The 12,370-nt window shown below is 45.9% G+C and overlaps 1 protein-coding gene across 14 annotated transcripts in view; it reads right to left on the bottom strand.

Annotated features, from left to right (window-relative positions):
* Positions 1-12,370, bottom strand: part of FRYL (FRY like transcription coactivator) — a 332,520-nt gene that overhangs the window by 46,893 nt on the left and 273,257 nt on the right. For all 14 annotated transcript variants that reach the window (XM_077279795.1, XM_077279798.1, XM_077279794.1 and 11 more), the window contains 11 exons: positions 12,108-12,364; positions 9,843-9,983; positions 7,282-7,450; positions 6,947-7,031; positions 6,009-6,121; positions 5,575-5,725; positions 4,652-4,755; positions 3,032-3,217; positions 2,710-2,911; positions 1,927-2,048; positions 132-319 (listed from right to left, as the gene is read on the bottom strand). In XM_077279795.1, coding sequence (XP_077135910.1) covers positions 132-319; positions 1,927-2,048; positions 2,710-2,911; positions 3,032-3,217; positions 4,652-4,755; positions 5,575-5,725; positions 6,009-6,121; positions 6,947-7,031; positions 7,282-7,450; positions 9,843-9,983; positions 12,108-12,364 — 1,718 coding nt within the window. The remainder of the gene's footprint in view (positions 1-131; positions 320-1,926; positions 2,049-2,709; positions 2,912-3,031; positions 3,218-4,651; positions 4,756-5,574; positions 5,726-6,008; positions 6,122-6,946; positions 7,032-7,281; positions 7,451-9,842; positions 9,984-12,107; positions 12,365-12,370) is intronic.

Below are 12,370 nucleotides of genomic sequence, written 5' to 3'. Positions count from 1 at the left end.
CATATTAGATAGCTACAAGATGACGACTCCAGTATGATCAGATGATGAAGCCCCATGTACATACCATGGTTGCATAGTATAGAAAACTTAATGTATCACAAAAATAATTAAAAAAATTAAATACAAGTTACCTGAGCCTCCTCCCCTGCGTCCCCTACAGTTTCTACTAATCTGGAAAGGACATCTGAAAGGGTTTGTGCAGAAAGAGGCTGCTTGAGGGCGCGGAAAATCTGGAAGGACCTTCCAGCATAATGGCGAGATGAGCAAGACAGTGCCGTCTGCAGGGACACCTCACTCAGATGTTGTTCTAGCTGGAAACCTGAAAGGAAATAAAATAAGAAGCGATACCCCCATCCATGTAATAACTGCAGCACCGTGTTATCACGGACAAAGGGCAGGGAATGATTCCTGTGTCTTCCAATACTAGATACTATAGAAAAAGTCCTGACACTGGACTGATACTATGGTGGGGAAAATAAGTACCGGTATTTCATACACTGCCGATTTTGCAAGTTTTCCCAGCTACAAAGAATGGAGAGGTCTGTAATTTTTATTATAAGTACACTTTAACTGTGAGAGACTAAATATAAAGGAAAAAAACACAGAAAATCACATTGTATGATGCACACTAGTCCATGCCCTTATCTCCTGCCTTGACTACTGCAACCTCCTACTCTCTGGCCTCCCCTCTAGCACTCTGGCACCACTCCAATCCATCCTACACTCTGCTGCACGACTAATCTACCTGTCCCCCCGCTATTCCCCGGCCTCTCCCCTATGCCAAGCTCTTCACTGGCTTCTAATCACCCAGAGACTCCAGTTCAAAACCTTTACAGTGATATACAAAGCCATCCACAACCTGTCTCCTGCATACATCTGTGTCATGTTCTCCCGGTACTTACCTACACGCAGCCTCCGATCCTCTCAACATCTCCTTCTCTACTCCCCTCTCATCTCATCTCTTCTTCCCACAACCACATCCAAGACTTCTCCTGTGCTTCCCCCATACTCTGGAACTCTCTACCGTCCACAACACAACACACTCTCACTACCATAGAAACCTTCATAAAGAACCTGAAGACCCACCTCTTCTGACAAGCCTACAGCCCAGCAGCACAACCAGCTCTACCCTCTCCTAGTGTATCCTCACCCATCACCTGCAGACTGAGCCCTCGCGGGCAGCGTCCTCTCTCCTTCTGTACCTGTATGCCTTGTTTTTCTGCTCATGTTTAATTGTATTTGTCTATATTTGCCCCCTTTTCATATAAAAATGTATAATAATAATAAAAATATATAAATTAAATTGCATTTTATTCCATGAAATAAGTATTTGATCACCTACCAACCAGCAAGAATTCTGGCTCTCACAGACCTGTTAGTTGTTCTTTAAGAAGCCCTCCTACTCTGCACTCATTACCTGTATTAACCTGTTTGAACTCGTTACTTGTATAAAAGACACCTGTCCACACACTGTCAATCACACTCCAACCTTTCCACCATGGCTAAGACCAAAGAGCAGTCTACGGGCACAAGGGACAGAACTGTAGACCTGCACAAGGCTGGGATGGGCTACTGACCAATCGGCAAGCAGCTTGGTGATAAGGCAGCAACACCTGGCACAATTATTAGAAAATGGAAGAAACACAAGATGACTGGCAATCTTCCTCGGTCTGGGGCGCCATGCAAGATCTCACCTTGTGGGGTAAGGATGATTCTGAGAAAGGTCATGAATCAACCCAGAACTACACGGGAGGACCTGGTCAATGACCTGAGGAGAGCTGGGACCACAGTCTCAAAATTGCAAAATCGGCATTGCATCAAATACTTATTTTCCCCACTCTGTAATTTACTAAAAACAAAAAAAAAATAAAAAAATCAGGAAAGCCTAGAGATACCAATGGATTTACCCCCAGGTTAGACACATACCTGACCTACAGTGCTTGAAGACAGTGACCACATGTTTTAAAAATGCAGTTAGTTGCTCTGCACTTTTAATTGTTGGATTTTTCGCAGAAACATCTTCATGGTTCCATAGAGGTCCTCTTTTCCTAAAATGCAAATAGTAAAAATAATAAGTGCTTTAACCCTTAAACACTTCTTAATTACTTATGTCATTAATATGTTCCTGGTCAGAGTGCTTCTACACAATACAAGATTTTCCTGGAGCATCAAGCAAACATTAAAGGACGGATCGCCCATCAGTCATTTAACACAAGGTGCATCTTTGGTAGAGAAATGGGTGTTTCTTTGAGGTTCTGGGGCTTTTAATATACTGGACTCATATTTTTGTGTGTAAAATTACAAAGTCCTGAACCCATTATACATTAGAAGCAGATTTTTAAATTGCATTACTTTAGCACTAAGCATATTTATACCTTCCGACTCTTCTCTCGCACCACCACTGCCGCCAATCAGTGGCTCATGGTATCTACATTAATAAGGTCCCCAAGATCATTGATTGTTACAGCGGTGATGTCCAATGTAGTTGTGATGTCACTGCTGAAGCCAAAATATAGGGCCTGGAGCGACTTTGAAGCTTTCGTCGGGCCCATAGAGGGCGAGTACTATTGGTCTGCCATTTTATGTGATTCCAGTCCTTTTGGGGACCACTTTTTAGAAAGTGAAAACTCCCTTTAAAAGGCCCCCCAAATATGTAAGGTAATTTACTAAACATGGCTATACTAATGTGCAAAATGAGAAGATGCATACCTTGATGTAATGAACTCGATGAGCGTTTTGACTTTCTCATCCTGCTCCACGGAGAGATCTGTCTCGTTGAGGATGCTCGTATGCAAGTGAGGAACAGCAGAGCTTGTATTCCCCAAGCTGATGCTAGAAGAGGTAGAACTTGAGCTGAGCCCTGAGTCCGTCATGGGGGAAGGCTGGTATTCAGGAATAAAGTCATTAATACCTGAAAAAGCAAACAAAACAAGAGAGATGGCTCACAATTGTGCAACTGAACGCATCCTGCTGGTGCCGTGCACGATACTGGTCACGTATGTATTGCTTTACACAAAAGATGGCGACTTACCGGTGAAGGAGAATTCTAGATGGGCATTGCTTTTTACCGTCAGCACCCGAGGTTCATTGCACTCCCTATTCCTGAGGAGGATGGAGGCCACACTCTGCACACTGCTATTAGATCCCACCACAATCAGCAAGTGTAAAAGCAGACGCTTGCAATGTTCGTACACTTCTGGGTGGTAGTGGTCGAAACCTAAAAATGATAAAATCGCAAACACATCAGAAACTAGCAGTGATAATTATAGGTTTCTCTTCACCCTCGTCTAATCAGCAACTAAAATCTACACCCTAAAAGCACAAGAAACCCCTCCATGCATCTAGCATAAGAGGAGCTCGGAGGAAGCCCCCCGTTAAAGGCTTGAGATTATGCACAGCTTGAGGTGCACAGGAGCCTGTTATTAGGTTTTTGGAATGGAAGAATTAAATGAAGGACTGATACTTCTCCTTCATGCTGGTTATTGCCCGATAATCACTGTGTGTGGTTCCAGTCTAAATGGCCATGTACACTGCACGATTATCACGACAGAGCTCCTAGTAGCGCTCACTTCCTGACAATCGTGCATTGTAAACCGTTTACCCAATGAATGAGTAAAACTCTTGTTCGTTGGGTGAAATGACATTTTGTACCGCACAACAAAAAACAAAAAAATCAGCATTCTCGCGAAGCCAACGCAACATCCTGTGTAGGCAGGATTCACGATGCTGAGAAGAATGGCATCCTATGTGCCATGAACGATCTAGTACAGATCACTCAGTGCACATCAGAAGTGCGGTCTGCCTGAGTAAACTGGCTTTTAATACCTGCTGACTGGCAAGCATGTCGCTGGTCGGCATCCATTTAAACATTGCACATCGCGCAGTGCAAGCAAACCGTAAGATTTCGCATAGAGGGGTCATAAAATTGCCAAATTTCCCTACTGGAACACTCCAGACCATAAATAAGAGAGAAGCCAGTAATTAGAATATGTGGGAATTATCTTTGCTTAATTACAAGCTTAAGTGGTTCTTCTCATGATAGCGGGTCAGTAGCGCACAGCTCCTTTGTCTCTAGCTTGCCGGGGGCTATACGCTCCAGAATGACTGACAGTTCAGGTCGGCGCCATGGCTGAAGTGCCGGCCTGAATGGTGCAATCTCCCATACTGCAAGCAGAGGCAACGTGGCCTCTTCAGCATCAGACAAGGATAGGGGCACTGAAGCCGGCAGGATATAGTTATCCAGCTAGCCTCAGAATAGCACTTGCACGCTCTATAGCAAAGTGAATGCAAGTGCATGATTTTTGCCTAGGAGACTGGCCACTGCTGATAAGCCTGCAGAGGTGACCGGTGGCCTAGGCAATGAGCAATTCACTACAGAATTAAAAGTGACTATTCTTGACGACAGAGAGGATTTTTAATAAAAGATAAATTGGAAAACAGCTTACTGATTTATGATCACGAGAAACTTCCTTCAAATTCACAGTTGACAATTCCAAAATTAAAGACGACCACTGATGTCAGCAAAATATAATAAAATCAACACCGAGCTTATATATTTATTTGTAGCCCACTGATTTAAATAACATAATATTAACCCAGCACAACCAGTGAAAGGAGTGGAATTCCATGTTGGTAAAAAACAAGCAGTTACCTATAAAGATGGCATGGAGTAAGAGATGTAGGTAGCTGCCCCACTCCACCTTCACACTATGGTCAGTGATCAGATCGGTCAGGAGGATCACCGCTACGTTGCACCTGCAAAATATTTTAGGTAGTTAAAAACGTAAAACAAAATCCCTCAGCCACAGATTCAGACTGGGACCCAACAACGGCATGGTCTACAACCAATGTAAGAGTACAGAACATATGACTGGTAAGGCTGGGACTAGTACCGCTACAGTGATGTGCCAGGGCACGGTCTACAACTAACTAATGTAAGACTACAGAACATATGACTGGTAAGGCTGGGACTAGTACTGGTGCAGCAATGTGCCAGGGCACGGTCTACAACTAACTAATGTAAGAATACAGAACATATGACTGGTAAGGCTGGGACTAGTACTGGTGCAGCAATGTGCCTGGGCACGGTCTACAAATGACTAATGTAAGAATACAGAACATATGACTGGTAAGGCTGGGATTAGTACTGGTGCAGCAATGTGCCTGGGCACGATCTACAAATGACTAATGTAAGAATACAGAACATATGACTGGTAAGGCTAGGACTAGTACCAATGCAGCGATGTGCCTTGGGCACGGTCTACAAATGACTAATGTAAGAATACAGAACATATGACTGGTAAGGCTGGGACTAGTACCGATGCAGTGATGTGCCAGGGCACGGTCTACAACTAACTAATGTAAGAATACAGAACATATGACTGGTAAGGCTAGGACTAGTACCAATGCAGCGATGTGCCTTGGGCACGGTCTACAAATGACTAATGTAAGAATACAGAACATATAACTGGTAAGGCAGGGACTAGTACCAGTGCAGTGATGTGCCAGGGCACGGTCTACAACTAACTAATGTAAGAATACAGAACATATGACTGGTAAGGCTGGGACTAGTACCGGTGCAGTGATGTGCCAGGGGAGGTCGTCTCTGGCAAATAATCCACAAGGGGTGACCAGCAGCCTCCAGTGGGAGGGAAGGGCAGCGGCTCGGCTCGGTTGTGTTCCATCACTTTTAGGCGCCAGCTGGAGAACAGTGGCATGGAGTCACCTGCAAAACAAAGGGGAAACCCAACTAAAGTGATGAATGGATCTGTCGGACGCATCCAATCCTGGCTTCCAGAAAGTAAAGGCATGTAAAAGCACTGCGGTAGGTTTTCTTTGCTATAAGGGCTCTATAGAAGCTTTTTTTCTGGAACATTTTGACTAGATTTAGTCATATTTGTTATCGAAATTTTTGCATCTGGGATCAACACTGTAGGACTGAAAAAAAAAAAAAAAAAGAAAAGAAAAAAAAAGGCATGTATTAACCAGAAAGTAAGGGGCATAATTACTTTTCTCCTCCTCATAAGATCCCCCAGAACTGCTGCTGTATCGCGACTCCAGTCTGTGGTGCTGGCGGTTTAGGTTGCTGTTCAGGCCACTGTAGATATCAAGATGGGCATAGCTGTAAAAAAAAAAAAAAAAAGCAAGAACACAGTGTAAGACTTCAGCCACACAAATAAGAAAAAAGGAGATGATACTCAAAAACTAACACCATCATATACTACACCTTCCATGGAAACACCAGCCATTTACAGATTTTCAGAAGCCGTATATGTGATCCTTGATCTGCTCTTCCTCTGAACACATATTATTCGCCATTCCCAAGAATTGTGTAATTCCCAAACTGCATGAACATCTTGCCTTGCGGCTGAGTCTCCGCCTTGCGATGGCAGGTAGTTTACTTCGGCTTCCAGTGACATCACATCGACAGAGCCGCTCCTTGTTCCCTGATTTGTCGATGGGGTGTTACTGCTGACATCAAGCTGATAGGCACTGGATAGCCGCCTGTCAATCAGCATGACATCAACAGTGACACCCCATTGACAGAGCACAGCAGAAGAGAAAGAGCAGCTCTGTCAGTAACCGGAAGCAGAAGAAACACCAGCTGATTGACAGCCGGCTCCCCGCTGCCTATAAGCATGACGTCTGCAGTGATACCCCGTCAAGAGACCACAGCGGAAGAGAAAGAACTGCTCTGCTGACGTGAGGTCAAATGAAGCCAGAGATTCGCCTCCTGATCCGGGAGAGATGTCACAGAACAGGAAGGTAGACAGCAACTGCCCGATGGTAAATTCTTAGTGGCATCACACACAAAAAAAGAATAAGTCCCGGATAACACCTTTAATTAATGTCAGTTCACAAGGTGGTATCTCAAGACAACCTGATCAGAGGTGAACACGGCATACACATATGTACTGATACTGATATATGAGAGTGCAATGCTTACTTCTCCTCTACGCCATCCCTTGCATGCTTGTTCTCGTGACTGCCGTCAGTGGGGGCCACCATAGTATTGCTGCTGGACGTGGTTCCTGCCAGGAGACAATTTACAAGAACTGTAGGTAACTATGCATGCATCATAAGAAACCACAGCGTTCGGATCAGATCTCCTGCCCAGGACCTGTGTATAAGAGGACCTCCGACCCCACAGCTAACAGACTGTTAGGCTGTGGAAATACACAGATGGTCAGAAGTATAACATTTATTATTTATCTAACTGAATATTAAATCACTTGGTATTGTAGGTTCTATATAGCGGGCGGTCCATTGGGGTCTGCTCACCTGAGGTGACAGAGGGTATTTTATAGCTTGATGTGATGCGGTAATATGGAGGACTGTCCATGTGCGTTACTCCAGAACTCACGGGGTCTGTAAGCTGCAGCTCACTGACCAGCTCCTCCAGAAGTTGCATGGTCTTATCTCTGCCCAGATACACAATAACCTTCTTCACCTGAATGGCAAGGAAATTTGTTAGTGCACAAGGTTAAAATCAACATTCTGCAAAGTTCAAGGGTTAGGGGTTTATAAGAAAATTGGGCTGAATATACTCAGTATGTCCAATCTATATTTGTCAACTGCAAACTTCAAATTAGGGCAGATAAAAGAGTGTATCATCTGACAATTATCTACTGATTAAATCACGTCTTTAGGGCTAATGTCATTTAAAAAAAAATCTGATTAATAAATTGTTTAAATATCAATAGCAATAAGAAAAAAAAATCTTGCAATTTTCACACTGGCCACCATGCCCAAGGGTGCCTTCACACTTCGTTTTTGTCTATGTCTGTTGGTCCCGTTGTTGCTTGTGTCCAATACCCCCCAACACGGGATTTCAATGTATGCGCCAGAGGTGCCATAGACTATAATGGTGCCGACAGAGTGAATCATTTTCAGGCTCATGTGCAGATGTCTGCGTGTCCACCTTCAGTAGGCAAACATGCCCGAAAATGATGCTTGTCAGAGCACACGTTGTCCCTGTGAACACCATTATAGTCTATAGCCACATCGGTGTATATATATATGTATACAGTACAGACCAAAACTTTGGACACACCTTCTCATTTAAAGATTTTTCTGTATTTTCATGACTATAAAAATTGTACATTCACACTGAAGGCATCAAAACTATGAATTAACACATGTGGAATTATATACTTAACAAAAAAGTGTGAAACAACTGAAAATATGTCTTATATTCTAGGTTCTTCAAAGTAGCCACCTTTTGCTTTGATGACTGCTTTGCACACTCTTGGCATTCTCTTGATGAGCTTCAAGAGGTAGTCACTGGGAATGGTCTTCCAACAATCTTGAAGGAGTTCCCAGAGATGCTTAGCACTTGTTGGCCCTTTTGCCTTCACTCTGCGGTCCAGCTCACTCCAAACCATCTCGATTGGGTCCAGGTCTGGTGACTGTGGACGCCAGGTCATCTGGTGTAGCACCCCATCACTCTCCTTCTTGGTCAAATAGCCCTTACACAGCCTGGAGGTGTGTTTGGGGTCATTGTCCTGTTGAAAAATAAATGATGGTCCAACTAAACGCAAACCAGATGGAATAGCATGCCGCTGCAAGATGCTGTGGTAGCCATGCTGGTTCAGTATGCCTTCAATTTTGAATAAATCCCTAACAGTGTCACCAGCAAAGCATCCCCACACCATCACACCTCCTCCTCCATGCTTCACGGTGGGAACCAGGCATGTAGAGTCCATCCGTTCACCTTTTCTGCATCGCACAAAGACACGGTGGTTGGAACCAAAGATCTCAAATTTGGACTCATCAGACCAAAGCACAGATTTCCACTGGTCTAATGTCCATTCCTTGTGTTCTTTAGCCCAAACAAGTCTCTTCTGCTTGTTGCCTGTCCTTAGCAGTGGTTTCCTAGCAGCTATTTTACCATGAAGGCCTGCTGCACAAAGTCTCCTCTAAACAGTTGTTGTAGAGAGGTTTCTGCTTCTAGAACTCTGTGTGGCATTGACCTGGTCTCTAATCTGAGCTGCAGTTAACCTGCGATTTCTGAGGCTGGTGACTCGGATAAACTTATCCTCAGAAGCAGAGGTGACTCTTGGTCTTCCTTTCCTGGGGCGGTCCTCATGTGAGCCAGTTTTTTTGTAGCGCTTGATGGTTTTTGCAACTGCACTTGGGGACACTTTCAATGCTTTCCCAATTTTTCGGACTGACTGACCTTCATTTCTTAAAGTAATGATGGCCACTTGTTTTTCTTAGCTGCTTTTTTCTTGCCATAATACAATTTCTAACAGTCTGTTCAGTAGGACTATCAGCTGTGTATCCACCAGACTTCTGCTCAACACAACTGATGGTCCCAACCCCATTTATAAGGCAAGAAATCCCACTTATTAAACCTGACAGGGTACACCTGTGAAGTGAAAACCATTCCCGGCGACTACCTCTTGAAGCTCATCAAGAGAATGCCAAGAGTGTGCAAAGCAGTCATCAAAGCAAAAGGTGGCTACTTTGAAGAACCTAGAATATAAGACATAATTTCAGTTGTTTCACACTTTTGTGTTAAGTATATAATTCCACATGTGTTAATTCATAGTTTTGATGCCTTCAGTGTGAATGTACAATTTTCATAGTCATGAAAATACAGAAAAATCTTTAAATTAGAAGGTATATATAAGATATATATATAGATAGATAGATCGATAGATAGACAGATAGATATCCAATTCTCCTGCGTTACAATCATTTTTCGGCATAAGCTGGAGTTACAATTTAATGACCACCATAAATAGTAAATCGGTAGTCATAAAACCGTTGCAAAAAATAAAAATAAAATCAATAATTTCAATGAATACAAAGGAGCCGGTTTCTGTGCAGATACTCACATATGGCAAGAGGCTGGGCTCACTGTTCACACCACAAATGCTTATTAGGAAGTGCAAAATAATTTTTAAATTCTTTGGCCAGCCATCTGCAAGAGTGGTCCACACGTTTTCAATTTCTGACCATGCCACTTCATCGCCATACTGGAAAATAGTTATCACATTCAAGTGAAGGTCATACTCTGAAAATATTAATTCTTGGCATATTTAAGCAGTCCATATTTCTGTGATTTTTTTAATTTTTTTATAGTCCTACCTTTTGAAGGATTATTATCTACATATTATATCATGTCTGGCTTGAAAGGCAAATGTAAGGGTAATTGTATGAATATCAATGAATTTTGTGATCTAATTCACGCAACTTTTTGTGTGATATTGTGTGCTAACGACTGTGCGACGTATAGCCGTGTCCCCGCGTAGGACTGTGCGACGTACAGCCGTGTCCCCGCGTAGGACTGGGTGACGTACAGCCGTGTCCCCGCGTAGGACTGGGCGACGTACAGCCGTGTCCCCGCGTAGGACTGGGCGACGTACAGCCGTGTCCCCGCGTAGGACTGGGCGACGTACAGCCGTGTCCCCGCGTAGGACTGGGCGACGTACAGCCGTGTCCCCGCGTAGGACTGGGCGACGTACAGCCGTGTCCCCGCGTAGGACTGGGCGACGTAAAGCCGTGTCCCCGCGTAGGACTGGGCGACGTACAGCCGTGTCCCCGCGTAGGACTGGGCGACGTACAGCCGTGTCCCCGCGTAGGACTGGGCGACGTACAGCCGTGTCCCCGCGTAGGACTGGGCGACGTACAGCCGTGTCCCCGCGTAGGACTGGGCGACGTACAGCCGTGTCCCCGCGTAGGACTGGGCGACGTAAAGCCGTGTCCCCGCGTAGGACTGGGCGACGTACAGCCGTGTCCCCGCGTAGGACTGGGCGACGTACAGCCGTGTCCCCGCGTAGGACTGTGCGACGTACAGCCATGTCCCCGCGTAGGACTGTGCGACGTACAGCCGTGTCCCCCGCGTAGGACTGTGCGACGTACAGCCGTGTCCCCCGCGTAGGACTGTGCGACGTACAGCCGTGTCCTGGTGTAGGACTGTGCTAAGTACAGTTGTGTCTCAGTGTAGGACTGTGCTAAGTACAGCCGTATCCCCGCGTAGGACTGTGCGACGTACAGCCGTGTCCCCATGTAGGACTGTGCGTCGTACAGCCGTGTCCCCATGTAGGACTGTGCGTCGTACAGCCGTGTCCCCATGTAGGACTGTGCGTCGTACAGCCGTGTCCCCATGTAGGACTGTGCGTCGTACAGCCGTGTCCCCATGTAGGACTGTGCGTCGTACAGCCGTGTCCCAGTGTAGGACTGTGCGTCGTACAGCCGTGTCCCCGCGTAGGACTGGGCGACGTACAGCCGTGTCCCCGCGTAGGACTGGGCGACGTACAGCCGTGTCCCAGTGTAGGACTGTGCTAAGTACAGTCGTGTCCCAGTGTAGGACTATGCTAAGTACAGTTGTGTCCCAGTGTAGGACTGACGTACAGCCGTGTCCCGTGTAGGACCGTGCGACGTACAGCCGTGTCCCGTGTAGGACCGTGCGACGTACAGCCGTGTCCCGTGTAGGACCGTGCTAAGTACAGTCGTGTCCCAGTGTAGGACTGTGTGACGTATAGCCGTGTCCCGCGTAGGACTGTGCGACGTACAGCCGTGTCCCGTTTAGGACTGTGCGACGTACAGCCGTGTCTCCGTGTAGGACTGTGCTAAGTACAGCCGTGTCCCAGTGTAGGACTGTGCTAAGTACAGTCGTGTCCCAGTGTAGGACTATGCTAAGTACAGTTGTGTCCCAGTGTAGGACTGACGTACAGCCGTGTCCCGTGTAGGACCGTGCGACGTACAGCCGTGTCCCGTGTAGGACCGTGCGACGTACAGCCGTGTCCCAGTGTAGGACTGTGTGAAGTATAGCCGTGTCCCGCGTAGGACTGTGCGACGTACAGCCGTGTCATGTGTAGGACTGTGCGACGTACAGCCGTGTCTCCGTGTAGGACTGTGCTAAGTACAGCCGTGTCCCAGTGTAGGACTGTGCTAAGTACAGTCGTGTCCCAGTGTAGGACTGTGTGACGTACAGCCGTGTCCTGGTGTAGACCGTGATCTGAAAGTTCCATCAATACTTGATGTTAATTGTATAAACTGCTAAAAAAAAATAAAAAAATACTGGTGAAATGAGAAACTGTTCTCACGCCTCAACAGCTACCTCGTCATCATTATTAATCCATGGTGGCAAATATTACCTTAGCTGTCATGTACAGCAAGTTATTCAAGACCATTGCTGTAGCTTGCGGTGAGCCCCATCCCTCTCCTCTCAGCCAGCGCCTGCTGTTCACCATCACGTCTCGGTCTCGCAGCGACTCCTCTTCGTCCTCATGTCGGCGGACTGTCGGCAAAGGCTTCATGTCTACCAGCTCAATGTTGTTCATCCAGGGGAGTAAATAGTGCAACATCACCTGGCGCCCAGCAGGGTGCGCCGTCTGTATTCGCTGACTGATTTCTGCCA

This window comes from Ranitomeya variabilis, chromosome 1 (assembly GCF_051348905.1).
Source record: "Ranitomeya variabilis isolate aRanVar5 chromosome 1, aRanVar5.hap1, whole genome shotgun sequence".
NCBI lineage: Eukaryota > Metazoa > Chordata > Amphibia > Anura > Dendrobatidae > Ranitomeya > Ranitomeya variabilis.
Note: the sequence above shows the minus strand (reverse complement) of the source record. Positions and strands in the feature narration are given on the sequence as shown.